Source organism: Panthera leo, chromosome C1 (assembly GCF_018350215.1).
Source record: "Panthera leo isolate Ple1 chromosome C1, P.leo_Ple1_pat1.1, whole genome shotgun sequence".
In the NCBI taxonomy this organism is placed as follows: Eukaryota; Metazoa; Chordata; class Mammalia; order Carnivora; family Felidae; genus Panthera; species Panthera leo.
The window spans coordinates 61,751,896-61,777,459 of record NC_056686.1 but is presented as its reverse complement, the minus strand read 5'-3'; the positions used below and the strand labels follow the sequence as shown (position 1 = coordinate 61,777,459).

At 38.7% G+C, this 25,564-nt stretch overlaps 1 protein-coding gene across 2 annotated transcripts in view; it reads right to left on the bottom strand.

Moving 5' to 3' along the window:
- LOC122227592 (serine/threonine-protein kinase TNNI3K-like) overlaps nt 1-25,564 on the bottom strand; it is a 295,054-nt gene that overhangs the window by 36,842 nt on the left and 232,648 nt on the right. Inside the window, exons 23-25 of one of the 2 annotated variants that reach the window (XM_042952201.1) lie at nt 19,223-19,282; nt 16,006-16,175; nt 14,189-14,335 (exon numbers count right to left, since the gene is read on the bottom strand). In XM_042952201.1, coding sequence (XP_042808135.1) covers nt 14,320-14,335; nt 16,006-16,175; nt 19,223-19,282 — 246 coding nt within the window. In that variant the 3' untranslated portion in view covers nt 14,189-14,319. Of the gene's footprint in view, nt 1-14,188; nt 14,336-16,005; nt 16,176-19,222; nt 19,283-25,564 lie in introns of those variants that run through there. The other variant, XM_042952200.1, reaches the window with a different exon arrangement.

The window sequence follows — 25,564 nt, the reverse complement described above, 5'->3', positions numbered from 1 at the left end:
TGGCACAATGTAGGTGCTCTGTAAATGTTTATTGAATGAATGGATGACTAACTTACTGAGAAAGGAAACAAACACTGATTCAATTTTCAATCTTTGGTATCCCAAAGACCATTGAGTTCCTAAGTCTCAGGGCTTATATGCCTAGACAACTAGCTCACGTGAAACTAAATTAAAGTGCCATATTGGTAGAGAATGTCACTGTGACTAAAACAAGTACCTCTTATAGTCTTTTAAAAAAATATTTATTTTTTAGAGAGAGTGCAAGTGAGCGAGTGGGGGAGAGGCACAGAGCAAGGGAGACAGAGGATCTAAAGTGGGCTCTGTGCTGAGAGCAGAGTCCTAGCATTGGCCTTGAACCCAGGACCCCTGAGATCATGACCTGGGCTGAAGTTGGATGCTTAATTGACTGAGCCACCCAGGTGCCCCTAAAACAAGTACCTCTTAAATCTCACCACAGACAGTGCTTCTCCACATTCTTGGTGTCAACAAACCCTAATGTGGAGCAAAAAAATGATATTTTGGAGTAAAAACATTAGCACTGATTGATTGATTGATTGATTAATTCATTCATTCAATATACATATACCTACCACTTACTATATGCCAAACATTGTGATAAATATTAAGAATGCACAAATAAAGACACAATTCCTGACCTTGAGGAATGTATGATGTATGTGTGTGTCTGTGTGTAGGGGGGCAGCTGACATAATTATATGATTATAATATAGTTTCTGTGCTTCTATGAAGTATGCACAAGATAAGATGGCAACAATCCATGATGGGTATCTAACCAGTTGAGGGCATCCAGGGAAACTTCCTGGAAGAGAGAATTTGGAGTTGAGCTTGGTCTTAATTGAATCTTTAATGTATTTGTGTGCTAAAAAGGTAGGAGTGGGGTGAGGAAGTTTGAAAACTGCTCTTATGTGTACAATTTGCACGCTTCTTTGGATCCGTATTTATAGAACTCTTGGAGTGTGATTGCCTTGAAATATTCATAGTGGACAATACAGGGATCTTATGATTAGTGCACTATATGATCTCTATAACTAAATTCATATAATGATTTATTTAACATTTCTTTCAACATGTTTTCTTTAGTGTAATGTACTATGCCAGTTGGCATTACAGGTATAAAATTGTTTCACATGGATGGCTCTGCCTACACATAGGAACCTACACATAGACATGATACTAAGTAGAAAGTGTAAGAATTAAGGTAAATGAAACTTTTGTTATGAGAGAGAAAAATCTTTTCATCAAGCATAAAGATGGGATTACGAAAGTTTGTAAGGAAAGGTGAAGCAAGCTTAGAGGAGTAGGATCTAGAAATATAGAGATGAGGGGACAACATTCCAAATATACTAGAGCTAGAAAGGTTCCCAGAGTTAGGTAAGTCCTGTGCTTGTTAAATTTTAATGTACATTCACAAGTCATGTTAAAATGCAGATTGTGATTCGGTGGTCCCTGTGGGGCTTGGGAGTCTGAATTTCTGACAAGCTTCTAGGTGATGTTTATGCTGCTGGTCTGGGGGCCACCCCTTGAGTAGCAAGGGTCCAGTTCACATGCATTAGGATAGAAGAGGATCCTGAAACCCAGGTGCTTGGTTTTCCTAAGGAAGGGACTTGTCCATGCCACACAGCTGATCAGTATGAGAGCAACTCTCTGTTTCACATTACGGCAGCTCAGGAAGTGATGAGATACCATGGGCTTTGCAGTGAGAGTGATCGAGGCTCAGTCTTGGCCCTGCTGTTTACTAGGTGCAAAGCCTTGGCAGACTATTCTTTCTGTATTCCAGTTTTCTCATTTGTGGAATACAGACAGATAGTGCCTACCTTGTAGAAGAGTTGTGATAAGTCAGAGTTATGATTGACGAAGAAAAAAGGCACAATAGTGTCTGGCAGGTAGTAAGTAATCAAAACACATAATGTGTCTTCTCTTCTCCCTTTTTTTGGCCATGTTAATATTGCCATCAAGGAACAAGGCCTTATCTCGAGGGTGTGGGCTGTGCTGGCATCCAGTGATAAGTAGGGGCGGGGGCAGTTAACACTGGCTGGCAAATAGGTGCTTGGTTGGGCCAAAAAATGAAGATTTCTTTCTTCCTGCCTTCCTTCCTTTTTTTTTTTTTTTTTCCTGATTCTTTGGAAGAGGATTCAGGAAGGTAAACATATATCCACTAATGAATTTTTTGTACTTCTTTGCAATTGAGGCCTTTAAAACATCTGCTCATTAATAGAAAATGCTCAGCTAACATCACAAATATTAATGGTAGAGATTTTTCTTTCTACTCTGGTGAATACATGACTTCTCTTTTGTCTGGGTCCACAATTTTTTTGTTTGTTTTAGCTGCTTACCTACATACCAAGAAAAACTCAATCTCATAGTTGCCAAGGAGATAATGAGAAACAATAACTTGTGAAATGTCTTCTTTAACAATAAACTTTGTTTCAAATACTAGCAAGGAAAAGGAAGGATGTTGCTAGTTTTGCATTATAGGAGGGTTAGAATTAGTCCACATGGAAGGTGCTGAAAGTGAAAAGAAGAAAAAACGTCTGGGAGGAATTAAACCTGTTACACGGTGCACGGCCATTGTAAGAGCTGCTTCAGAAATCTATTTAGAAATCATTGCTCTTGTATCTGAATCATTACAGACACACCAGCATCACCCACTTCTTATTACTGCAAACATAGCAACAGTTGCCATGCTAGCAAGAGATTCGCAGCACAAACACTGGAGTCAGGAGGGGGCAGGGCGGGGCCAGCGCTGGAGTCACGGCTGGTGAACAGCGTTGTGCTGCCTGTACAGATTTAATTAGGCCGGTTGTTCTCTTTGGTCCCTGTGCTGTGGCCTGTCAGACATTTCAGTAGAGCAGAAGCAGTCTCAAAAGCAGCATTTTTTGGACCAAGTCTTACTTTCGGTCTTAAACAAATGTCACCGCCAAAGGCAGGATGTATGCTTTGGTGTACCCAAGAGTGGGTCTGGGCCCTCGTTTTGGTTATGAATGGAGAAAGGGCCAGGGTTTCTCTTCATTTCCAGGAATAATAATCATAAAAAAAAAAAAAAAAAACTCATAAAACGCTCATCATTAGAAAGTCGGGCTATTCGTTGTCCCAATATGTCATTTCATCTAATTGAAAACTGAGAAATCTGTCACCATTTATTTAGCAGTTTGCCTCTGGCGAATCTTTGCAGGTTCCCTTCTCGTGGCTGGGAATTAGTTAATTAGTATTACAAAACACGAAGAAGTGAATGCACTCAGGCTCGCCCTTTGGGTTACCAGGGAGCCCATTTTAGGTTGCTAACTGGCGGTGCTGGAGGACAGAAAAGAACATGAAAATACAGCATCAGAATAGCCACGGCGAGAGCTGCGTCTCATTCTCTCTCAAGTGCGTGTTGTAACCTAGATATGTCACTCGCTTGCTCTTTTCATGTAAATCTTTTATGCCTGGCCATACATTCAGGTCCTTAAGACTCATAAAAAGGTGCCAATTCTACACACATAGGGCGCTTCTCATATTTTCACTTTTATTAATTTCCCGTTTTTCATCACTTCCTCTTCTGAACAGTGTTTGGTTTGGTGTTCTTTTACATTTTTCATAGAAAAGCGTTGTTTCCACCCTAGGGTGGTTTTAAAAGTCAAGGAACGGGAGGAAAGGGCTGACATACAGGCTCCTAACTTTAAGGCTGAATGCCTTTGTTCAGTGTGAAATCTCCAAGCCTCTCAGTACAGCAGTCAGATAGGCTGGAGGCCCCACGTGTGGTTTGTCAACTGATTGCTAGGTGGCGCTAGAGAGCAAGGCAACTAGGCAAGAGCCACTGATAACGATTGATTGCTCTAGGTTCACATCAGCTGAAAGGAAGTTCTTAGAGCTCTATCACATTGCAGCACAGACGATTTCCAGTTCTGCTGATTTGTAGGAGAGCAGCAGCATAAAATGCAGAGGGCATGAGCAATCAATTTATAGTTTTCTTTCCAGTTTTTTTGTGTATGTGTACACATGGGAATCGTTTGCTTATTTCACTGTAGTGCTTTCTGGGTAGGGCACCTAGGGCTGTGGTAAAGAGGTTTGTAAATATAAACAGCTGTGCTTGTTGTTTGGCCCTTCGAGGAAATAGTTTTAACTTCCCGTAGAAGCCCTCTCCACTTTCTTCCGCTTTCTTTAATCTTCCCTCCTTATTAGATGACATTTGGGGACATAATGAGGAGGCATACAGAGTACTTTCACACCCTCGTATCAACGTGAATAGCCGTATATTTTCTCTTTCGACCCCATACCCTGTGGCATTAAGAAATTTTCTGCTTTTGTTAATTAGAAAAACTTATGGGCACCTTGAAAAGATCTGAGCTTAAAAAGAAAGAGATAAAAGGCAACTGACAGGCATTATGGCACTTGCTTAGATTCTAGCTGCTCTCTTTGGCTTTTATATTTTTTCAGTGTGGACCCTTAATGAGCTTGATAACTGACCTTCAGCAAGTGGATGTCACAAAAATTACACATCCTGTGGCTGATAACTATCCTGAGAAAAAAAGTTTTCTTGTCCCTAGATGAGGCAAGCAACATCTTCCTGTCCTCATTATACAAACAATGTGAGCAAGGCCCACAGAACTGGCCAAGACAACTCTTTCTACAAACTTAGAAGACATTGCTGAAGTGAGAGGTAGATACTGCTGTGAGGCCCTGATACACACTGAGGTCTTTTGTAAATTCTTTGATGCCATGCATTTTTTTAACGTTTATTTATTTTTGAGAGAGGGAGAGAGGGGGTGGGGGAAGGGCAGAGAGAGAGGGAGACAGAGGATCTGCATCAGGCTCTGCGCTGACAGCAGAGAGCCCAATGCAGGGCTTGAACTCACCAACCGCGAGATCACGACCCGGGCCGAAGTTGGACACTTAACCAACTGAGCCACCCAGGTGGCTAAACCAACAATCTTTAATAAGAGTTCTGAAATCAAAGATGATATCTTTCTATTATTCCTTACATTTATAAATCTTAAAATTATTCCAATTTAGGATTGGCTAGAGGATTGTGTTTATGAGTGAGAAAGTGTGGTGTTTCATTTCCAGGTTAAGAAACTCTTGAAACCCTCATTGTTAGATAGGCTACTTGTTGCCCCAAAATGTCAGCTAAAAGATTCCTTAAAAAAATTACAGTGAATGCAACTGACTGCTGTACTAGAGAATATATAATGAAGAAATGAAAAAAAAAAAGGTCTAGTTTTGCAATGTATGTAATTCAATAAAGGAATCACAGTAAAGTGGAGTTATCCTCAAAACTGGCCCCATGGTGTCTAGAAGGAAAGAGTGTGTCTTTTTTAATGTTCTGATTGGTTTTTGTGCCTTTGAAATGTGGCCAAGGAGTCAGGCTCGTTTTCAGAAACATGATTAAAGAAAATAGAGAGGGCAGGGTTAGGCCATGGCATGCTGATGGATGAGGCAGCAGATGTGGACTTTGCTGTGTTCATGTTAGGCTATATCAGTGCAGACAGCTGATTATAAAGGTCTGTTATGAGCAGGCATAGGCCGAGGTAAAGTGGCTAGTATCAGAGGTAGTGGGAGTGAGAAGGGACAATTTCCCTCCATCACACGTTGTACTGGCTGTAGACTGAGAGTGCTCTATGTTCCATTAGAGCTGGCGGAACTTTAGAGGTAGGTAGCTTGCTGCTGCTGACTCTGAAAGCTCAAATGAGAGGATACAAGCTTCTGCTTCTTATGGATGGTTCAGACATGTTGGTCAGGCTTAGTATCCAGAGATAGCATGGTGTAATGGAAACCCGACCAGCAGGCCCAGGTTCAGCAATTAACTACCATTTTCCCACTATCTAGTTTCATACAAATTCCGTAAACCATTTGAGTCTCAGGTTGTTTTACCCAAAAAATGGAAACCATGAGGCCTATTTATAAGACTGTTGTGAGGATTAAATGGCGTTAATGTTTGTGAAGACCTATCATGATCATTCATTCATTCATTCTACAAAGGGGCATTTAGCACCTACCATATGCCAGACACTGTTCTAAGTATTGGAGAGACAGCATCAAAAAGAAGAGAAGTTCATGCTCTCATGATATTTACAGTTAATGTAGATACCAATGAAAAAGTAAATGACTGGCCAAAATTTTCCAGGTCAATGTAAGGGTTACGAAGATACTGATTCCTGTTGATCTAAAGCTTGAATTTTGTTGAACCACATGGGGGGAAAACACAGCTTGGGCTCAAGCAAGGTGGGAGATCAAATAAGAAACACTGGTATAAAGCTAAAATCCTCAAAGGACAACCCCAGGGTGAACCAGAAAAAGTAAAATCCACCCTGCATAAAGAGAGCAGAGGATATGTGTCCTAATTCATCTTTGGCTCCGGGTAAAATGAAAAAAAAAAAAAATTAAAAATGAAACATTTACCTTGAGAAGTCCCATCCACAGTCCACAAAGACCCAAGTTTTAAAATAGAAATAGTACTACATGTGTTTTATGTAAAACTATAAGTTGAAGTTTTAAAGTGGTTCTGTGGGGTTAGTGTACCTATATGATTAGCAAGAAGAAATACAAAGCATCTGTGATGTCGTTTACACCAAATAAGTGCCAAAAAAAATTGCCAGAGATAAAGTTCCAAGGAGGATGAGCTCACAGTAGAAACACAAAGGTCTAAATATGTGATGAAACCAGGAGCAAGAATTAGCAAAAACAACAAACTACATAATTAGACTATAAAGATGGTAGAGATTAGAGATGGGAAATACCAGACATTCTGATATAGAATATAAAGTTAATGTGTTTGAAGAAAGAAAATAATCAATTAAAAGTATGTAGATGAAACATGAGACTTTCAAAATTGTCACACACACACACACACACAATTTCTAGATATGGAGTAGAAATTAGAAATCAATTGAAATAAAAGTGCGATGAATAGAAAAACATGTTAGATCCAGTTACCGAGAGACTATGTGAACTGGAAGATAGATTTGAAGAAATTACCAGAAGGCATCAAAGAAAAAGTAAATGGTGGGAAATATATGTAAAGAGGTTGGGGAATGTGGAAAATAGAGAATATCTAAAAAACTTCTAGAGTTGCAGAAAGTTAAAATGAAGATAGGGTACAAAAATAGTAGCAGAGACAGTGGTGAGAAATTATCCAGAATGTATAAAAAGATGACAGTTCTCAGATTCTGGACACCCAACAAATTCAAAGCAAGATAAATAAATTAAATCTATTACTATACACAACATAGTTAAACTGTAGGATACCAAAGACACAGAGAAGTTCTAACAGCAGTTGTAAAGGATAGATTGAAAATAAAAGAAAGAATTAGATCCACAGATGAAAGTTTACAGCAGCAAGGAAAGTCAGAAACATGTTGAATGCATCTTGAAGGTATAGGGGAAGAGTAATTAAACACTTCAAATCCCATATTCACTAAAGTATCTTTCAAGAAAGAGGGAAAATAAAGGTGTTTTCATATGATTACTTCTAACAGAGTCATGTTAAAGGAATTTTTAAAGATGTATTTGAGGAAAAGGAAAATGATGTAGAAGGAAGATGTGAAATGTAAGCACAATTAATAATGAAACAGTAAATATGGGTAAGTCAAAATGAACCATAGTTGGATAAAACAATAAAATAATACCTAAGATGTAGAATAAAAAAAAAATCACGATGGGGGCACCTAGGTGGCTCAGTCGGTTAGGCATCCAACTTGGGCTCAGGTCATGATCTCGCTGTTCATGAGTTTGAGCCCCACATCGGGCTCTATGCTAACAGCTCAGAACCTGGAGCCTGCTTTGGAATCTGTGACTCCCTCTCTCTCTGCCCCTCCCCCACTCACCCTCATCTCTTCTGTCTCTCAATAAATAAATAAATGTTAAAAAAATTTTTTTAAATTTTAAAAAATCGTGATGAAATGAAAACAATGGACATAAATATAAGATAATTCAGGAGGGAATGATTTGCAACTAAAATGCTCTAAAACCTTTTGTTTGGGAGATCTTTTATTTTAATAACATATATTAAATTTATAGAACTTGTTAAGTATGTTAAAGTTCTAGGGTGCCCACCAAGAATCGAAAAACAGAGTGCATATTCAAAGAATCCAAAGAAAAACAAACAAACAAAAACAGGATAGGGTGAGAAAAAAGAAAAACTAGAGAGAATAAAATAATATGTTAGCAACAAATTCAAATTATTTCAGCAATCAATGAATGTAACAATCAATATGACAAAAAGTATATAAGAACCTTACAGAGAAGATTATAAAATCTAACTACAAGATCTTAAAGAGCATTTAAATAAATGCAAAAACACACCAAGTTCATGGGAAGGGAGACCCAATATCATAAAGACGTCAGATCTTCCAATATTGATCTACAGTTTTAAAATGTCTATAATCTTGGGTGCCTGGCTGGCCCAGTCAGAAAAGCATGAGATTCTTGATCTCAGGGTTGTGAGTTTGAGCTCCATGTTGGGTGTAGAGATTACTAAAAGAAAATAAATAAACTTGGAAAAAATATAATCAAAATCTTATTTTTTTGTGTGTGGAAAATTCAAGCTGATTATAAAATTTATATGGAAGAGTAAAAATCCAAGAATAATCAACAATAGCCAAGATGAGACATGCCCTACCAGATATCAAAACTTTAAAAATGTTACTGTAATTAAACTTGTGAATTGTTGACATAGGGATAAACAAATATTCCAATAGGACAGAATATAAAAGCTGAAAAGAGATCTATCTAAATGTAGATCCTTGATGAATAAAAGAACTACCATTACAGATCAGTTGGGGAAGGGATGCTTATTTTTTTCTTCTTTTTAGGAAAGAAGGAGAGAAAGTTTATAATCATTATTTCATGTTTGTTCATCCTATTCTCTTTATACCTGGACAACATCTCCATCTTCAGTGAGACCTCTCCTAAATACCTTAACTCATAGCAATCTCTCTCTTTTACAAACACACTGGGAATGAATGGATCAGTCACTTCTCTCCTCACAGAGTTCAGGTACCTCCATTCTATCCTTTTGTTCATTAAAAAATGTGGGTAGACATTTAATACTCTAATGGTGACAGAGTGGTATAGAAAGAGGTCTGAATGATTTGGCGGTTCATTATTTTTGGATAAGAACATATCTGAACTTGATAGGAATGTAGGGGCCAAAAACTCTGAATGGTAGAGTTTTACTCACTTAAAATGCAGAAATACAAAGCATGGCATTCATAGCCCAACTAATGATTCCTCTAATTTACTATAAATAAACATATTTAGTATTCACCATCCACAATTAAATTATAAAAGAGATATTATAGGCATCTGAATAAAAACAAAAGAGAAGACAATTTTTGTCCTATAAGTGTTTATGGGTTAATGGAGAATAAGAAAGTAAATAATTGTAAGACAAAATCATGTAAGTGCATGAAGTGGCACAAAATTCTGTGACCCATAGTAAGGCATGGGTGGCGATGGGGTAGCCCCAGAAAAGCCTCCCTTATGATCTAGTGATTAAGCTGATTGAGATATTACTGATGGCTTATTAATACTTTGACAAGATTGGGGGGTGTCAAGGTTAAAAAATATAGGGTATGGGGATAGGTTAACAATAGGTTCAACATAGGGTATGTATGGGACATAGTAGAACTCCTAGTTTGTCTAACAGTGTGCATTACTGGGGATGTTATTGCTATTTTATACAGGATAATTTTTTTTAAGTTTATTTATTTTGAGAGAGAGAGAGAGAGAGAGAGAGAGAGGGAGAGAGAGAGAATCCCAAGCAGGCTCTATGCTGTCAATGTAGGGCCTGATGCAGGGCTTGATCCCACAAACCACAAGATTCTCACCTGAGCTGAAACCAAGAGTGAGACACTTAACCAACTGAGCCACTCAGGTACCCCTGTACAGAATAATTCTTTATTTTGTGGAATTGTCCAAAACATTGTAGGAAGTTCAATACTCTGGCCTTAGCCAACTAAACAGTGGTTGCACCTCCTTTAGTCACTGGGACTACCAAAAAGTGCCTCACACAGATCCCAAACTCCTAGCATGCATTTGAGAAGAGAAGTAACCGTATCGCTCTCTGCCTAGAACCATTGGAACATATGATACTCAGCAGAAGGTATAACTGGAAAACGTACCATTGATCATTTTGGATTCCAGGATGACATAATTTCACTTAATTTTAGAGGTAATGGAGAATTATTGGCGGTTTCAAAGTAGAGTAATGATGTAACAGGAGTTCTACAGAAGGAAAGGTCATGCTGGCAGTAGAGTGTTAAGTGGATTAAGGCCAGAAGAAAGCCGGAAGGGGAGAGAAGGTTACATACAAAGGAAGCAGAATGGTCAAGTGAGACATAAGGACTGGGGGGTTAACTGTGTGTGTGTCTGTGTGTGTGTGAGAGTTGGAGCTGAGGGTTAATATGACATCACAAGAAAACTCATGAAGACGAGAGAAGCAAGGTAGGAGGAGCTGAAAGTGCTCATGAGCACAGTGTTGAGATTGCTGATGTGGTGAGCTGGTGAGAGAAATAAATTGGGAATGAAATGGGGATGAAGAACGGAAGAGCACATTCAAAGAGCCTGAGGGAAGGTTCAGTACAAAGATGCATGTAGGAGAGGTGGTAGATGAAAAAGAGAGTGTTGACCTTTGCTGATAAGAAGGAGACACTATTGCTTGTACTTGATAAACATTCTGCTCCATAACAGCAAATGGCCACACTCTTCTCACCACTCTCCTTTTTTTTTTTTTTTTTCATTCCTCCCAGGAACATCAGTTTCAGGGTGCTATCATCTTACACAATTGCTGCATTCCGGAAAAACTATGTGTAAATTAAAATTTTATAACTTACATTCAACTTTTATAAGTCAAATTGCATTCCAAGTGCACTCGGCAAGCTTTCTATTTAAAGGAACCTTTTGATGGACCCTTTCGTAATGTGAAAAATTAATTCCAAATGTATCTGTTTTACAGTTGCAGTCCCTGGATCTCTGGTTTTCTTCTCCTGGACAGCTAACTAGGTCGTGGCGTTCTATTCTCAGAGCCCAGCCCCACACAAACACTAATTGGTTTTCGCATCTGAAAGGTTGTGTATCACTTTGTCATTTCTAAATTTACATGATGTAATCCATGTACAAGATGGGAGAGATTTCATACCCAGTGGGAGGAGCAAGTGCCACATGCTTAGTTTTCCAAATATATCTAGAGACACAAAATATTTTAAAAGAGGCAGTACTTCAGAAGCGCCTTCCTCAATCTCAGATTTCAGCAATTTGTGGTTTCAGTAGGAACTGGCAAATCCCTATAACCTGTGGAAAAAATATCTGACTATTTCCCACCTTGACATTTATTTTAGGAAGAACAACAATAATCAGTAAAAACAAATATGCAAAGGAACAGCAACCAAAGCCATCACCAAATCCTGCATCATAAAAGTACAGGCTATGAACTTCATAACCAAAAACTGAAAAATAAATGCACCATTTTAAAGGCACTGTTGAGGGCTGTGAGACCCAGAATTGGAAGCATACATTAGTTAGGACTACACCATTCTCTTAAAAGCATGATGCCAGGCTAAAAATTCCACCTGTGTGATTCTAACGAGTTAGGATGCCTCTTAGATCAGCAGTCACTAGCACACTGCAAGGATTTCTGGGAGAGGCCACACAGGTAGTCAACCTTCAAAACGATATCCTTTGGTTACAGCTGCTGGGTCACCTCTGCTCTCACTTGCCTCTCCTTGTTTATCCCCTTGGTTGTATACCCTTCCCCCGGAGTGACTGACAGGTTAGCACTGTAGCATTCTCTTCCAGCGTGCTTCTCATACTCAGAGGTATATTAGAATCATCTGGGAGATGTTACAAGCTTCTGACGTCTGGGTGCCACCCCCATGTGTTTTGGTTTAATTAGTCCTGGGCATCGGTACTTGTAAAAGTTCCCCGGGTGATTCTAACGTGCAGCCAGAGTGGAGAGCCACTGTCTTGCAGGCTGTTAAACTCGTGGCCCTGCTGGGCTTACTCCATCAGTTCCTGTATCCTTAGGCTCTTTGACTTTAAGAACCTATTGATCTCTGGTCTCACTTGCTCTGTCTTTCATATATAAAAGCTGAAAAGGCAGGCTTAGGAGAAGTAGCTGAATTCTTTCCCCGACCGACTTCCAGAAGAAACTGGAAGAAGTCCAACAATATGAGTATTGGCAAAATATATCAAGCTTCTGAAAAGTGCCAACTCCTGTGCCAGAGAAATTCAGTAAGCATAGAAGAGACTTAGGTGAGAATTCTAGCTCTGCCTCCATAAACTCAGGAAAGTGACTTATCTTTTCTAAGCCTCAGTTTCCTCATCTGTAAAATTGGAATACCTACTTCCTAAGGTTTACTTAGATGACAACTCAGTGTCTAAAATAGCATCCAGCATGCAGCATGCACTCAATAGTGATAGGTATATAAATGGAAAGCACAGAGAAATTAAAGCTTTTTCATTGATTATGTTTAAAATTAATAACAACTATAATTTGTTGAGCCAATGTATCCAAATCTTTATCTAGGAAACAAATATTTACTATGTATCGACTTTATGCCAACCATACTGCTGGATACTAGGGGTAGAGTTATGAATAAAACAGACATGATTCCTATTTTAGTGAATCTGACAGCTTAGCTAAATGCTTCACCTATTTCTGTAGTTGATTTCAAGCAGTCCAGAGACTGAACTTGCTGGAGGGATAGTACAGCTAACACACTGACATTCAATGCACCCTCACAGCAAATACTCAGGATGTACTACATTGTTAAGAGAAACCTGAACCAAGTAGAGAGACAAAGACTTAGCAGAATTCTGCAACAGTTGTGAAGGGCCAGAAAGGTAGAAGAAATCTTATGAGAATATCCAAAGGAACATCTCAAAAAACCTGATGGGTTTTTCCCACCCCATTTGAGCAGTTTTATTAGCAGTGGTATATTTCTCGGGGTTCTTGAAGGCCAGAGAAGTTGTATTCCCTCCACCCCCAACTCACCTGATTGGGAGCACACCTGTGCCTCCCGTGCTGTGTAGCTGTCTCTGTATTGTAAATTGTGTGACTTACCTACATTCCTGGAACTTGTATTTTTTGCTTGGGTCTACTGGCATCTTTTAATCAATCACTCACTCCTGTGACAATACTGCCTCTCTCAATAACAATCCTAACAGCTGGTGTTATTATCTCTATTTTATGTATAAGACTTAAGAAACGTGCCTAAGGTCATTGGGTTGGTAAATAGCAAAGCTGAGAGTGAACCTCAGTCTGTATGACTCCACAACTTAACCTCTGCCTCAGAGTAGACATACTTCAGGTGACTGTGCTTTGGAAATATCAAAATCTGACCATTCAGAGAATTCATTTTAAAACCACAAGTAAAGAGTAGGAAGACCAAATGGAACTAGAAGACAATGCTGTGACTGAGCCTAATCTAATCTTGGCCTATGGGCCCTTTATGAAATTATATAAGAGACTGGAATCTAATAAAGAATTGTGTCCAGTTTGCCTGGTTATCAATCAACCTGCTGATACTTAATTTTATGACATTCTGTAGATTAAAGGCTTCATGATTCAGATTCCCATCTCTTCATAGCTGTAGCTGCCACTCTTTTGTTAGACCTAGAATATAATAACTACAGCTAATAAAGCAACATGAGCAATTTGTGTATGGTATAAGATCCTTGATAACTCCAGATAATCCTTCTCCATCTTCAGGGTAAAATTTCTTACTCTGATGATGGAGACTGTGAGTGAGTGTGTAGGCATTTATATGTGTGCCTGAGTATACATGTAGAGCAGCTCATGTGTAAATGCTCAGGAGCTCATGCAGAAGAACAGATATTTTAAGCCATTTTTTTTCAGATTTCCATAGGTTGCAGTATATATGCAGTAGGGTATCCATTCAGCTTACAAGTAAATGCCTTTTCTGTTTCCCATCCAGAACAGGGGTTCCTGGCAGCCATGCTTGTATTAATGAAATATGACCCCACTGCCACTCCAATCATGTTGCTTATACCAGCAGTGGCCATTTGATCCAAAAAAGGCCAATCACATTCTCTCTCTCATGGCAGACTCCATTTATTCTTAATTCATTATGGTTTCTGTATCTATGCCTTTTGTCATGTGACTTTTCAGTTCTTTCTATTAGAGGCTGTGTATATATATTTTCTCTTCCTATTGGATGTTGGACTCAGCTATGTGACTTGCCCCTAGAGCTGGCCCATAGAAAGCCATAGGATGCAACTTGAACATAGGCTTTAAATGAGCATGGGAAGCTGGGTCTGTCTTCTTGAGTTCCTAGCCTTTGTCCATGAGAAGAACATGTCTCAGGTAGCTGCTGGTCTGAGGACAGAGAAAGACATGTGGAATAGCCCTGGATAAAATCTGTGCTCAGAGTCAAGCCCACCAATAAGCAGTTCACAGGCACATGAGCAAGAAATAAAAGCTTATGATCAAATATTGTTGAATTTTGGTATGCATTTTATAAAGAATTATTATGGCACTACATAACTAATATATCTCTTCTTGAAGCTTTACAATTAAGCTGAGAGACAAAAAGATCTCCTATTGAGAGGAACAGGGGCATGTAAATGGTAGAGCTTGCTATGGAAGAATGTTGAACTTTTTTCCCCTCTTTTTCTGACTTGCTCCTTTAGTTAAGTTTCTCTCTCTCTCTCTCTCTCTCTCTCTCTCTCTCTCTAAGGTAAAGTTCATATAAATGCAATTAACCATGTTAAGGTAAACAATTTGGTGACATTTAGTGCATTCACAGTGTTTTACAATGACCTCTATCTAGTTCCAAAATATTTTCATCACCCCGAAACAAAACCCTGTACTCATTAAGCCTTTATTCCTAATTTCCCATCCCCACCCCAGCCTCTGGCAACTACCAATCTGATATTTTCTTTTTTTTTTATAATGGGTTTACATATTACCAATTATGGATTGAGTTGTGTCACCCTCCCACCTAATTTGTATGTTGAAGCACTAACCCCTTATGTGAGGATACTGGAGATGGGGCCTTTAAGGAGGTGATTAAGTTTACATGAGGTCAGAAGAGTGATGTCCTGATCCTACAGGACTGGTGCCCTTATAAAAAGGTGAAGATTGCAGAACTCTCTTTGCCATGTGAGAGCACAGTGAGAAGAAGGCCATCTGTGAGCAAGGAAGATGAGCATCTGTAATTCCCACTGGAGTCTGACCATGTTGGCACCCTAATCTCAGACTTTCAGTCTCCCCTGGTGAAAAAGTAAATTTCTCTTATTTAAACCATCCAGTCTGTGGTATCTTGTTATGGCAGCCTGAATTGACTCACACACTTATTCTGAATATTCATATAAATAGGATCATATAACATGTGGTCTTTGTGCTCGGTCTCTTTCCAATGAAGGCAAGTTTTCAAGGTTCATCCATGTTGTAGCATGACTGAAGAACATCTTATTGTGTGCGTACCACATTTTGTTTATCTGCTCATCTGTTAATGGATATTTGGGTTGTTTCCACCTTTTGGCTATTGTGAATAGGACTGCTCTAAACATTTGAGTACAAGTATTTGTTGGAGTACTTGTTTTCAATTCTTTAGGGTATATACCTAGGAGTGGAATTGCTGGGTCATAGAGTAATCCTCAGTGTGCTGAACCTTTGGTGCTCAGATCCTAAAGCTGTTTCTTGGTTGCCACACAAGGAATTCTTCCTTGGATTCCATAAGATAACCACAAAATACTTTCAATAAATTCCCTTTGTTGCTGTAGCTACACAATTCTTACTTAAGCTAGAGTTAACTGCTGTTACTTGAAACTTAGAATTACTAAACTAACAAATAATAAAATTCCTATTTTTTGGTCCCATAATATTAATATAATATTATAAGAAAAATGGGCTAAATCCTCTTACTTCAAAGTTTGGCATGGGGTGGTAAATCCCCCATTGATACTAACCATATCAGATAACTATCTTGATGAGATTCTGGAATTCATCTGGACTGTGAGATTGTTGCTTAGATTGCTACTCACCTTTGGGACCAGGCAGCATAGGACCTTGCATTTAGAGCATATTCCAACTCAAAACGACTTCGTAAAGCTGCCACATGGCTCCGGCCAGGCCCTCCACGGCTCACCAGGCAGTCAGAAGAAGAGGAAGGTGACAGAGACCCACTGCTGTTACTTGATGCAGGAGACATCAGCTGAGTGAAGAAGGGGTAGTTTCAATCCTTTAATAAAACCAACAGGCTTAGGGCAAAGAATAGAATATAGATTTATTTTAGCTTTCTATTCTAGGATTTCTCATTTTTAATTTCTATTCATCTCAGCTTGCTTCTGGCTTTTCCTATCGGCCTCTGATGGCAACACATGGCTCACTTAATTTACTTTTTTGACCCAGTTCTATGCTGAGAGCTGGCCCTTTAAACTTACACTCATCTTTCAGAAAACATGGTAGGCTTAAATCAGATTCATAAAATAGATATTTAGAAGGTGATTATTTAATGGCTAAAAGATTACATTTTTCACAATGGTGATAAGATTCATGGCAGAGTTCCTTTAAGTTGTAGCTTAAAATTATCCCCCTTATATGAAATTATTTCCTTTACATAAAATGAATTTATACACTTTTCCAAGAATACATCCATTTTATAAAATGAAGGATGCTTTAATGTCTGGCAAGCATGAGGACTAAAGAGAGTCTTTGGGAGAGCATTTTTAAAAATAGTTACAAATAGTTAAATGTAGCTAGAAAATAGAAGAGTATTGAGGGAAGAAAATGAGAAGGAGTAGAGAAAAAATAGGAAAGTAGTTTTCTTGAATTTCTGACGACCTTGCTGTTTATGCACTTTACCTAACCCAACTGAGAACATTAGTGCTTTGACATTATAATTTCCTAAGACATGTAGACAGTAGGTTTGGGTTCAAAAATATAATATTTGTAAATTCTAGGCTCTTCACAGTAGCCAAGACATTTCTAAGTAAAGCTCTGAGAATCATGTGATATCAGTGTTGAAATGAACCTTCAAACTCTTCAATGATTGAATCTTTTCCGTGCCTCTTTTCCAAGTTAGCTATACAAGCTGATGGGGAGCTTCCAGTGATGGGGAACTCACTGCCTCCAGATCTGTTCATTTATCTTAGGACAGATCTGACAATTAGAAAGAAAGTTCTTTCTCATTAAAACAAAACAAAACAAAACAAAACAAAACAAAAACCTTAATTACCCTTCATTTCTATCTGTTGGCCCATAGAAAACAAGACCAATCCCTTTGCATGTGATCATTTTTCAGATGTTTAAAAAACAGCTCTTGGACTCATCCTGATTTTCTCTTCTCTGGGACAAACACCCCTGGTTCCTCTAATTGGTTCTTACATACATGATTTCAATCCATTCATCATTCTGATATCTCTCCCCTAAAATTTGTGTTCCAGTTATAATTATCCTTTTAAAAGGACAAAACTGGGTACTATTTTGTTTGGCTATCTCAGAAGAGAGAGGAATAATCCCATCCTTATTCTGTAGCAAGACAGCTACTTCACATTCTAACTTCCACAGAGTTTGTTATCCATTGACATTCATGATGCTCCTAAACCATATCTCCACCATTTGATATTCTTACTGTTGTTTCTTTGACCCTGGTGTGTGATGTTATACTGATTCTTGTTAGACATGTCCCATCATTTTATCTTCTGAGATATGGAATTCCACAAACCAAGCCCCTGAAAGCTGATTTGGGTCCATTATTTAGTACAACCCAGTCCAGCAAGTTCTCTTGCATATAGTTATTCATCTTCTCTATGAGGGGAGATTGTGCTAAGAGGCTTGGTCAGTATAAGAAGACAAACTAGTTTAGGAAGTCCTACCATTGTCTCTTGTTTCTGGAATCCACTCTTTCATCTAATTGGATATATTCCCCAGACTTGGATATCTCTTTCATCTAATTGGCTATATCCCCAGCAGTTTTGCCCTGGGAAACTCAAAGGTTCCAAGTGAGAGGACACTTGGAACTCAAGCCTTAAAAGTGTCTTTCAACATTCAAGGCCTCTGGCAGATTCTCTTGTTGGTAGGGGCTGCTCAAGCCCCACCAAATATATATGTTTCAGGACCGAAGAGAAAGGAATGAAAGTTTAATGTCCAAAGACTGAAGCTACTTCCTACATACAAAACTTCCTTTTTAGAAGTTCTGGTAAAGAGTTATGAGACAGAGCCATTCACTCCAGGCTGTAAGTGAAGACCTGGAACCCTTTCCCGATAAACTGGGTTCTAATGACACTAAGTTGAAATTTTTTTTTTTTAGGGAAAAAAAGTGGGATGGTTCCACTTTGGAATTTCACTGTGCAATCTCGGGTTGATGCTGTTCCCCCTGTTTTGGCCCTTCCCTTCATATGCATATGTATATATGAGCCTATATGTGTGATATCCACCCCCCTCTCTTGCAGCCTTGGGAATATATTATTATTTTTGAATTAGTGCTCATGTTTTAGCGTCCTTACTTATTTTCAAATGCTATCTTCTGACCAGGTGTATAGAAAATTAAGGCAATTAGAGAGAAAATTAAAGCAAACAGCTCCTTGATATTAAGGGAAGAAAATTCCATTAGCCTGATTACCAATATATATCACTTTATGCAACATATGTGTGGTATAAAAGCAATGCATCCCAATTAATTTATGCACTAATTTTAGTGATAATTTTCCCTTTCTTATTGAGCATAAATACACAGTGGCTTAAAATTTAATTTATGTTTCACTGTATATAGGAGCTTTTGTATAGAAAAAAGTTGATTTAAACAATTAACTTCTAACGTATTTGCATGCACTTGCAAGCAAGCAGGGGAGGAGGACAGGGAGAGGGAGAGAGAATCCCAAGCAGGCTCTATTGATCTCACAAACCATGAGATCAGGACGTAAGCTGCATCAAGAGTCAGATGCTTAAGGGACTGAGCCCCCCAGGGGTTACTACTGTATTTTCAAGTTTTTACATATTAATTTTAAAGCTTGGCATACCTGTGTCCATTTGCCTGACTGATTATTTGTTGGGAAGGCCTAGATTCATGCTGGATTTGTTTTTATCCCTATAGATTCAGTTAGTCCACCCTAGAAACTTAATGAACAGGTTAAAAATATGAATGAAGTTATAACCTCCATACCTACTATCTTTCTAGAAGCACCATCTTACTTATTCCCCAACACCCTTGGATACTCAAGACTTTTTTTATGGATATATTTCAGAAGCTAAAGTTCTTACCTCAATGTTGCAGAGACACTCTTCTAACTTGGTAACAACTTCAGAAAATTCGGGTCTTCCCTGTAAATAAAGAAAAGACTTTTTTCCCCCAAAGAATAAAAGGGAGGCAACTCTCTTTGGATTTTAAAATTGGGTATTTGCATTTGTAAAGAATGAGATTAACAATAAAGTATATTTTTATTTAAAATACACTTGTATTGAAGTGTTAATTGAATGTTCATTTGCTGTTCAGGGAGGGATGTTGAGTCTCCTTCTGATAAGAGTTTTAAGTCAGAATTTGCAACTACATTCAGATAATGAAATAGTGGAAAAGCTTTAATTAGCTTTGCATGCTTTTAAATGGCAGGTTTTCCTCTTCAAAATGAAAGAATAAAAGTGAATACTAAAAACTGTTAACTATCTCAGTGCCTTATAATATACTGTACAATGTGTCTGTAGGAAAAGAACGACTAAAGCAAATTTTATAATTAGCTTCATTTTTGAAAAATGCCACCTCAGATTCAAAGCTGAGATCAATAGAAACCTCATGACTATATCCTATTTTAGGGTTAAGATAAGCTTTTTATATTAAAAAACCTGCCCTTAAAGACATTGTTCGTTATGAACTTCTGTGTCAGATGAGTCTGCTTAAACAAGCATTTACTGTATTCTGATCATATTCCAAACTTTGTTCTAGTTGCTAGGGATGCAAAAATGATTATGGATCTATGAAAAAAATTCTGGGAATTTTAGAAAGTGTTGTTCTCTTTGGAAGAAATTATATGCCTCCTTTTGTCAGATCCTAAGGACTATATAACCTATCATTTCTCCTTTATGTAACTTTTACTGCCAGGAGGTGGATAGCCCAATTTAACATTCAGGTGCAGTAACCGACTAATTTAGATTCCTAGTAGAACAATTTCTCCCTTAATATCTAGCCCTCCCCTGAGGACAGTATTTCCCCTAGAGCCCACTCAAGTGGAAGCTGTTTTATCTTGCATATTCCTGGTACCTTCTGGTTGGTGGGGGAGGTGATGGGGTGAGTAGAGTTCTGGGTATTCCTTACTGTTCCTGCAACTTCCGAATGGTTTCTCCTCTAAAAACCACCGGTTCATCAAGCTCTCCCACCAGTCATTCTCCCCCATTCTTTGAAGGCTTTAGTGTTTGGCTTCCTGTCATGCTAACACTACTTAGTGCTTTTAATATCCATGTAGCTCATCATCACAATAGTCTGACCTCTGGGTTCCTTTGTCTCCTCTTCTGCCTTGATCTTACACCCCACCTTCCTGGTAGGTAGTCACATAGCTCCCTAGATTGACCCTGTTACTAACAAGGTCTGCAACCCTTCAGTGTCTCCAATCTGTCAATTTCTGTCAGATCACTATCTTGGCCCTATATCTCCTTTCTTTCTAGCTTACTTCTTCTGAAACCCTGACTCCAACAATCTTTAACTACACAAACCATCTTACCACTTTAAGAAACCAACTTTTTATTGTGAACATTTTCAAATATACCCTAAAGTATGAGAGAACAATTCAATAAACCTTCATGTATCTATCACTCAGCCTTAAAAAAACATGTTTTTGCTAATATTTTCTATGTACATACATATGTCCATATCTATCTACCTACCTACTTTTCATCTAATCTCCCCTATTTTTTGTTCATCTTACCACCTTTTCACTGTCATTTACTCACCTTGTTTCTTCCTGTGCTTAGCTTAGATTTCACTGGCAATCATAATCACTCTCTTCCATACTACCTCAACTCCCTTGCCTTATCATGCCTTTTATACAGTATTGGAAAAAATCCCAATCTTGACTGAATCCATCCTGACTGGACTTACTTCAAAATCATGTCCCTCTAGGGGAGCCTGGGTGGCTCAGTTGGTTAAGTGTCCAACTTCAGCTCAGGTCATAATCTCATGGTTTGTGAGTTCAAGCCCCACGTCAGGTTCTCTGCTGTCACTGCAGAGCCTGCTTGGAATCCCGTCACCCTCCCCCCCCCCCCCCCCCCCCCCCCCCCGCTTCTCTCTCTGCCCCTCGCCCACACATGTGTGTGCACTCTCTCTCTCTCTCTTTTTCTTTCTCAACAACAACAAAAAATCATTTCCCTCTAACCTCAAGTGCACCCTCAGTACTCCCTTGGGAGATTACACATTTTTAGTTCACTCACTCTTTCACACTCCAGACTGGTCTTGTACCTTCTCCTCTTTCCTCAAATGTCTAATTCCTACTACTACATTGACCACTCACCAATGCCTAAATTCACATAATTTGTCTTCAGTCTCACTTTTATGGATGAATTTTGCCTGATTCTCTCTGAGGCCAATTCTTATCCCTGCCTATCTTCAAGGGTATTGCTCTAACAATAATTTTCTCTTCTACTTTTCTTGCATCACCAATGTTTCTTTTATTTAATCCCAACATACTATTAATTCTTCCATCTTAAAAACAAATAAGCAACAAAATAAAACTCTTGACTCCACTTCTTCCTCAAGCTAGTACTCCATTTTCTCTATTCGCCAAAATTGCTCAAAAGAATTGCCTAAATTCACAGTCTTTTACTTTATTCCTTCCATGTGACCTCCACCCAAATCATGTTTTCTCCTGTAACACTTTGCTAACCCTGCTCTTGTTTAGGATACAAAGACCTGTCTCCACATTGCTAAATTCAAAGGTTAAGTTTCAAAGCTCAGCCTATTTGGCACTGCATTAAATACAGATAATCATTCATTTATGCCTGAAACATTCTTTAATAGGATTTAAGGTCACTACTTCTCACTATTTTTCTCTTCTCTCACTTGCTCTTTCTTAGTCTCCTCTGTTAATTTTGCTTTTCTTCTTTATCTTTAAATTCTGGATTGCACCAGGACTCAGGCTTTGGGTCTCTTCTCATCTATCTTTAGAGTTAATTTGTTGAGGGTTTAATTCTGTCTCATGGTTTTAAAAAACAACTCCCAAATATCTATATCTAGCCCAGTATACTCCCTAGGCTAAATTCACATATGCAATTTCTTATATTTATAGTCTTCCCTGCTTCAGTAAATGGCAACACCATCCTTTCACTTACAGAGGCCAAAAACCATAGACTAATCTCTAATTTCTTTCTTTGTCATACTCTTGCTCCTAATCTACCAGGAAATCACATTCATTCTGCTTTCAAAGGGTATCCAGAAACTGAATGGTCAGATAGCATTTATAGCAGATGGACCCTCCCCCAGACAGCTGTAAACTCTGGACTAAATATAAAAGACAGCTACCTGAAGGCAGAAGAGAGGGAACAAAAGCTGGTAGATTCTGGAGGGGAGTCAATTAGAAAAAAGGAAAGGCATGTAGTAAGTCTTCCGCTTTAAAAATTTTTTTACAACACCTACCCTAAGGGCAGACCTCATCTACGTCTTAGGGAACAATTAAAATTCTTATGAAAGCCTGCAGGCTTGGTTGCTTAAAAAACCAGAAGATAAAATTCAGGGCAATCAAAGTTTTTTAGCTATGGTTTTATAACAAGTTATCACAAATTTAGTGGTTTAAAACGATACCCATTTATTATCGTACAGTTTCCATGGGTTAGGAGTTGAGTGCAGAATAACTGGGTCCTTTGCTCAGGGTCTCACCAGACTAAAATCAAGGTGTCAGCTAGCACTGTGATTCTCATCTGAGGCTCAAGACCTCTTCTAAGATCACTGGTTATTGAAGAAATAATTTCAGGGGCTCCTGGGTGGCTCAGTTGGTTGGGCGTCTGACTTCAGTTCAGGTCATGATCTCATGGTTCACAAGTACGAGCCCCGTGTCAGACTCTGCGCTGACAGCTCAGAGCCTGGAGCCTGCTTTGGATTCTGTGTCTCGCTCTCTCTATGCCCCTCCCCTGCTCATGCTTTTCTCTCTCTGTCTCAATAAATACATGTTAATTTTTTTTTTTTTTTTTTTTTTTTTTTTAAGAATTCATTTCCTTGTGGTTGTATGACTCAGGTCGCTGTTTTCTTGCCAATAGTAATTCAGGGATGACTCAGATTCTGGAGAATGCACAGTTTCTTGCCACATGGTCCCTATTAAGTCGTTCACAACATGGCCATTTGTTTTCTTCCTGGCCAGCAAGGACATGTTTCTCTTCTTCCTCTGTGACAACTGGAGAAACAGTCTCTGTTCTTAAAGGGCTCATCTGATTAGATCAGGCCTACCTAGGATGCTTTTCCTTTTGCCATATGAAGAAACATAATTATAGGAGTAATATTTCATCATATTCATGAGTTCTGCCCATATTTAAGGGGAGGGGATTATCCTTGGCACGTATACCAGGGGGCAGGGATCTTGGTGGCCATCCTAGAATCCTGCTAGAAAATGAGGGGAGATTCTGGAAGAAAAGAGTCTGAGAAAGGGAGCCCCAGGATCTGCATATACTCTGTTTAAATCTCTGGCTGACCTCTGGACCACATATGCATGGGGTTGACTAAGCAGCTCAGGTAGGCTTAAAAAAATGAACTGACATTAGGTCTTTTGCCTAATGTAGGACATTGTTACTATTTTCTCAGACTAGAATTATCTAACTCTTACTCTCTGCCTGTAGAAATCCTCTGCTCTCTTCAAGGCCCAACTCACAAGATACATCCTTTGTTAAGTGTTCAAGTGATTCCAAACATTAATTTTGCAACTTTGTTTAGATTTACTTCATTCTTCCTTGTGTTATAACTAGATATTTATGTGTTTATGTCACTAACTAGAAAGTGCTTTGAGAATAAGCAATGCCTTATTTATTCCTGATTACCTCACATGTTCCATTGCACAGGATAGCTTGTCTGAGCTCAAATTTGTTACATTAAATTGCATCATAATAAAAAATTATCCATAATCTACCTCTATTTTTCATCTAAACCATCATCATCTCTTTCTTGTAGTCGTATAGTTGCCTTGTAACTACTTTTGCTGCTTTTGTTCTTTGCCTATCAAAAGTATTCCCAACATGATAGCCAACCTACAGCTAACATAATACTCAATGGTGAAAAACTCAATGCTTTTCCTCTCAGATCAGGGATAAGACAAGAATGCCACTCTTGCCACTTTTATTCAACCTAGTATTTATTGGGAGTCCTAGCTAGAGTAATTAGGCAAGAAAAAGAAATAAAAGGCATCCAAATTGGAAAGGAAGAAGTAAAACTGTCACTATTTGTAGATGGCATGATATTACATGTAGATGGTGTGACAGAAAACCCTTGAAACTCCACCAAAAAACTGTTAGAACTAATAAGAAAATCCAGTGAAGTTGCAAGATACAAAACCAAATGTACAAAAATCTGTTACATTTCTATACACTAGTGATGGACTGTCAGAAAGCGAAATTAAGAAAACAAAACCATTTTTACTTACGTTGAAAAGAATAAGACCCTTAGGAATAAATTTGACTAAGGAGGTGAAAGATCTGTACACTGAAAACTATAAGATGTTGATGAAAGAGATTGAAAAATACACAAATAAATGGAAAGATATTCTGTGCTCATGGATTGGACAAATTCATATTGTTAACATGTCCATACTACCTAAAGCAATCTATGGATTCAGTGCAATCCTTACCAAAATTCCAAAGGCGTATTTCCATGAAAATGGAACAAATGATCCTAAAATTTGTTTTTTTTTAAATTTTTTTTAATGTTTTATTTATTTTTGAGACAGAGAGAGCATGAACGGGGCAGGGGCAGAGAGAGAGGGAGACACAGAATCGGAAGCAGGCTCCAGGCTCTGAGCCATCAGCCCAGAGCCCGACGCGGGGCTCGAACTCACGGACCGCGAGATCGTGACCTGAGCTGAAGTCGGACGCTCAACCGACTGAGCCACCCAGGCGCCCCAATGATCCTAAAATTTGTATGAAACCACAAAACACTCCAAATAGCCAACACAATCTTGAAAAAGGACAAAGCTGGAGGCCTCATGCTGCCTGATTTCAAACTATATTACAAAGCTAGAGTAACCAACACAGTAGCCAAAATAATCATTTAAAAATGTACTACGGATCAAGTAATATCACTCATAAAAGACTCCAATTACACTCATCTGATCTGGATAAAAACCTAAACCCTTACATTCATCTGTAAGGCACACATAGCCTGCCCTTAGACTGCCTGACCTTCCCTTCCTACTGTGTACTTGGTCACGCTGACCTTCTCAGGCCAAGCACACCAGGCTCCCATGGATTTTTGCTTTCAGTATTCTCTCTATTCTCTCTACCAGAACTGACCAGTGCCTTCACCTCCTCCAGGTCTTTGTTCAAACGCTACTTTATCAGAGTTTTCCCTTGTTCACCATATTTAGAACCCCCAAGCCAGTGCTATCTGCTCCCTTTTTCGCTTGATTTATTTCATAGCTCTTATTA